Source organism: Spermophilus citellus (genome assembly GCF_964194105.1).
Source record: "Spermophilus citellus genome assembly, chromosome: 10".
NCBI lineage: Eukaryota > Metazoa > Chordata > Mammalia > Rodentia > Sciuridae > Spermophilus > Spermophilus citellus.
Genome location: NC_138197.1, coordinates 104,751,904 through 104,757,241, shown reverse-complemented (window position 1 = coordinate 104,757,241; position 5,338 = coordinate 104,751,904). Strand labels below are relative to the sequence as shown.

Genomic DNA, 5,338 nt, shown 5'->3' with positions numbered 1-5,338 from the left:
CACTTAGGAACTTGTGGTAGATGGTCTTTTCCAAAGATTTGCATATGTATATCCCATCATTCCTATTCTTAGGATATCATATTGACACCCTTCTCTTGACAGGTGACATTTCTTATTTCTATTCCTGGAACAGGAAGATTTCATAACTGCCTCAATTTATATATTATGGTGAAAATGATATTATGTGATTTATGAGCCTTCTATCTACCTCTCTCCTGGACAAATATTTGAGGAACCCTGATTTGACATGTGAAAAACCTGGCTGTACTGAAACTCCCAATCACCTGAAGAGGCAACACAGTAATAGAAATGCCTGAGGAAATCCAGGTGATACATTCTCCATCTGTTCTGATGTATTCAGCATACCTTTAGAGGATTCCAGCTCACTCCCAGAGACACCTTACGTAATGCTGTATACTGTAGAGATAAATTGTCCCGAGCAAAATAAACTTTTATTTTAAAGCCACTAAGTTACTCGGCAATTTGTTATACTACCCTAATAAACTGGAAAGCAGTCTTAGAAGTCAATTGCTAGTTCTTCAAGGAGAGAAGATGTGTATGTATCTCAAAATGATACTGTATTTTTCACTCCAATTTTTGTCTCTCTTAGGAGTCATAGAGGTAAAAGACCTAACTACTAAGTCTTTTTAGTTTAATGTCTTATATAGATGTTGCATTATCTATCAATCTTACATCTAATCTTTTGCACTCTCTGTTCAATGACAGTCTATGGAGAAGTATCAACTCTGCATATAACAATTTTCCATATGTTTCTTTCAAAGTTAGTAGAATTTTTTTTTTCAGTAGCACTGATATATAAAATACTTCCAGGTAAATCATTTTGGCCTGAACATAAAGTCAAATTGTCTAATTATTATAGAAAACATCATCATAGCTAAAAGAATAGCATGTATTTAATGAGATGATATGTTTATCATGACATGCATTTTTTTTTCTGAATAAGAGTCAGTTTGGGGCATTTAATAAGTGGCATTCTTACAAGCTCTAAACGCTGCAATTGTATAATTCTGACCAAATTCCAAAACCCAAATCTGAAATGAATGTTAATTTGGTTGACAATATAAATGCCATTTATTAAATAATGAACAATTAAAACAGTTCAAAATTATGTGTTCAATAGTGCTTTTTGTTTTCTCAGTATTTTGTGGTTGTATTACAGCATTATTATTTATGTAAATCTCTAAAATATACTTATATTTTTTATTTTTTTTCAGGGGATACCAGAGATTGAATTTAGGGGCACTCAGAGCCACATCCCTAACCCTATTTTGTATTTTATTTAAAGACCAGGTCTCACTCAGTTGCTTAGCACCTCATGGTTGTTGAGGCTGGCTTTGAACTTGAGATCCTCCTGTTTGGGCCTCCTGGACTGCTGGGATTACAGGTGTTTGCCACCGCACAGGATTATACTTATATATTTTATTTGATAAAATATTCAATTACCGTTCTCTCAGCTAAATATTCTGTGGTATGGAGCTTTGACAAATTGGCCAAATTGAGTGAAGAAATGAAGTAAGATGACTTATGGTAATATAATTGTGTACAGTTATCCCAGGTAAACTTTGATTTGGGGTCAGCTATTTGGTGTTAGCTAAACTGAGCATAGAGTCTTAGGATATACTGTATCTTTGTATTTGGACAAAGATTTCTTTGGAGGAAGAAGTCAGCATAAGTTGAACAGATTCATACTACAGAGGAGAAAATCAATTATTTCTCTTATTTAAGCTATGATGAATATGTAATACTGTATTAGACTCTTGGAAATCTACTTGAAGATACAAAGTAAATGACAGTGTAAAATATTTTTTGTGGTTCAAATTGTTCAAAAACAATTTTCTATGAAATATTTTTTAGTTTCAATGTCAGGAAAAATTATTTGCTATAGGTTCAGTGGTAGTATGGTAAAAATACTATAGTATGTTTCTTAACCTTAAAACACGTTTGAGTCTGTTTACCTGTCTTCTATTTATCTATGTATTTGGCTCATCTATGTGTCTATGTACATATGTATGTCTATGCATTCATCTGTCATCTGTCTTTAGTGTTGATGTTAATAAGAGGTAATTCCTTTATATACAATTAAACAAGTGGTTTAATCCAATATTTATTCATTTATTTTCAAAAATACGTTTTTTTTTTCCCCTGGGGAAAATATTTGTAGTACACAGAATTGAAAAAAAAAATGTTTAGTGTCAAGAATGTATCAAGATATTACACAAATCAATAAGAATAATGTAAACAGCTCAAGAAAAAAAGAAATATTGCATAGAGAAGTACCTAAAAATGAAGGAAATATGGCCAATAATAAATGAAGAGATGGTCAACCTTATTGTTTCAATGTCAGGAAAAATCATTTGCTGAAAAAATCATATGACATTGAAACTAATCATATACACATGGGCTGGTGTTATTATGGCTCAGCAGTAGAGCCCTCACCTAGCAAGTGCCAGACCCTAGGTTCCATTCTCAGCACTACAAAAAAAAAATCAATAAATAAAATAAAGGTGTGTCCAACTACAACTAAAAAATAAATATAAAAAGTCATATACACAAAAGGCAAAATATTGTACCATCTTTCGTTGGCAAAAAAAAAAATATATAAACGTGAAAAATGACAGTATTTAGAAGGATGTTGACGACTGGGATCCATATCTTGTGAGTAGGAAAATGGTATAGCCACTTGATGTCTGGGTGCTACACTGTGTCATGACCTCATAATTAAGAATTAACACGTGCTGAGAGGACATAAGCGACACGTGGTGGAGCCCCCAGCGCCTTCCCTTCTTCTCCTCTGTGACACACGCGGCAGCCCTGGCAACCAGCATTTGCACACTTACCCGCATGCTCCAGCCCCACAAGTCCTCCCGCAGCTGGCCCCGAAGATGGCAGCCATCAAACTCCTCTCCTGCGGGCTACGGCTCTACGCCTCCACCCGCAGCAGCTCCGGAGGCGCCTGGTCCAAGGGAAGTGTGCGCTACTTCTCTGTCAGTACTCATCGCCACACCAAATTTTATACAGATCCAGTAGAAGCTGTCAAAGACATCTCTGATGGGGCAACGGTTCTGATTGGTGGCTTTGGGCTCTGCGGAATTCCAGAGAATCTTATAGGAGCTTTATTGAAGACTGGAGCTAAAGGATTAACTGCAGTCAGCAATAGTGCAGGGGTTGAAAACTTTGGTGTGGGTCTTCTGCTTCGATCCAAGCAAATCAAACGCATGGTCTCTTCATACGTAGGAGAAAATGCCGACTTTGAACGGCAGTTTTTATCTGGTGAATTAGAAATGGAGCTGACACCTCAGGGCACACTTGCAGAGAAAATTCGTGCCGGTGGTGCTGGAGTTCCTGCGTTTTACACCCGCACAGGGTACGGGACCCTGGTTCAAGAAGGGGGAGCACCCATCAAATACAACAAAGATGGCAGCATCGCTATTGCCAGTAAGCCCAGGGAGGTGAGAAAGTTTAATGGTCAGCACTTTATTTTGGAAGAAGCAATTACAGGGGATTTTGCTTTGGTGAAAGCCTGGAAAGCCGATCGAGCAGGAAACGTGATTTTCAGGAAAAGTGCGAGGAACTTCAACCAGCCCATGTGCAAAGCTGCAAAAACCACAGTGGTAGAGGTTGAAGAAATTGTGGATGTTGGATCATTTGCTCCAGAAGACGTCCACGTTCCTAAGATTTATGTCCATCGCCTTATAAAGGGAGAAAAATACGAGAAAAGAATTGAGCGTCTAACAATCCGGAAGGAAGGAGATGGAAAAATCAAATCTGGTAAACCTGGAAGCAATGTAAGGGAACGGATCATCAAACGAGCAGCTCTTGAATTTGAGGATGGCATGTACGCTAATTTGGGTATAGGAATCCCTCTTCTGGCCAGCAACTTCATCAGTCCAAATATAACAGTTCATCTTCACTGTGAAAATGGAGTCCTGGGTTTGGGTCCATATCCATTTGAACATGAAGTTGATGCAGATCTAATCAATGCAGGCAAGGAAACAGTTACTGTTCTTCCGGGAGCCTCTTTTTTCTCCAGCGATGAGTCATTCGCAATGATTAGAGGGGGACATGTCAATCTAACAATGCTAGGAGCAATGCAGGTTTCCAAATATGGTGACCTGGCTAACTGGATGATACCTAGAAAGGTGGTGAAAGGAATGGGAGGTGCTATGGATTTAGTGTCCAGTGCCAAAACCAAAGTGGTGGTCACAATGAAGCATTCTGCAAAGGGAAGTGCCCACAAAATCATGGATAAATGTACGTTCCCCCTGACTGGCAAACAGTGTGTCAACCGCATCATTACAGAGAAGGCTGTGTTTGATGTGGACAGTAAGAAAGGGCTGACTCTGATTGAGCTCTGGGAAGGCTTGACAGTGGACGACATACAAAAGTGCACTGGGTGTGATTTTGCTGTTTCACCAAAACTCATGACAATGCAGCAAGTCACAACTTGAAATGTGGAGTAGACATTAAAATTTTAACAATTTTTGACTAGTTTTTGTCTAGTCACTTCAAGATTTATGCTGCCATATAGATTTTGTTCTCTCAAGTGTACTATGATATTTTAATGAAAAACAAAAGGAAAACATTTATGATTATCTTATTTTCTAAGTGCTTAGAAGGTTGTCTTTACCATTGGTGCTCACATTGGATGTATCTTTTTCATGTGTGCTATGCTAAGATGGGCCCTAGGAAGAGTTTCATTGATATGCTTTCCCTTATACCTAAATTATGGCTTAGTACTTGTGAAAGAAAAATAATATATATGTGATTAGGGAGAATACCATCTTCATGATTGTTTTCCCTTCAGTCTCCTCTGATTTTTTGCCTCCTGTCTGCCTAGACCATCCTCCTTCCTCCCATCCTTCTTGTAGCTAAATAGATGTCCAGTAAAACAGCCAGGGATGTCTTTGGCAGGAGAAGTAACTTGTTTGTGGGAAAGACCAAAAGTTGTAGGATCTATTGCTGTTGACATACCATCAAGAAGCTGCCGTAATAGACCACCAACCATCCATCTGTGCTTTGCCAAAGGCTAAGCTAACTATGGGAAAAGGGCTAGAAACCTAACTGATCTGCTTGGACAGTTTTCTCTGTTTTAAACAGTGTAGTATTCCTTTCTATCTAGTAGAATCCTTAAGATTACTTCCCTGTTACAGAGGCCCAGTGGACTACTTGTACAATACCTCCTCCTAGGTCAAGAAGATGTGGTAATTTATCATGAGTCCTTAACCACAGTGACAGCAGAATTAAAAAAAAATAAAATAATAGAAGATACATTCTTTTTAGGCTCTGATTTCTGCTCAGAAAAGATTCTAAATATTGA

The 5,338-nt window shown here is 38.0% G+C and overlaps 1 protein-coding gene across 1 annotated transcript; it reads left to right on the top strand.

Annotated features, from left to right (window-relative positions):
• Positions 1-2,903: 2,903 nt before the first annotated feature.
• Positions 2,904-4,477, top strand: LOC308658967 (succinyl-CoA:3-ketoacid coenzyme A transferase 1, mitochondrial-like; the record flags this gene model as incomplete). The annotated part of the gene is made up of 1 exon (XM_081311922.1): positions 2,904-4,477. One exon carries the CDS (start codon positions 2,904-2,906, stop codon positions 4,467-4,469), a length of 1,566 nt encoding a protein of 521 aa, XP_081168048.1. The 3' UTR covers positions 4,470-4,477.
• Positions 4,478-5,338: the final 861 nt, after the last annotated feature.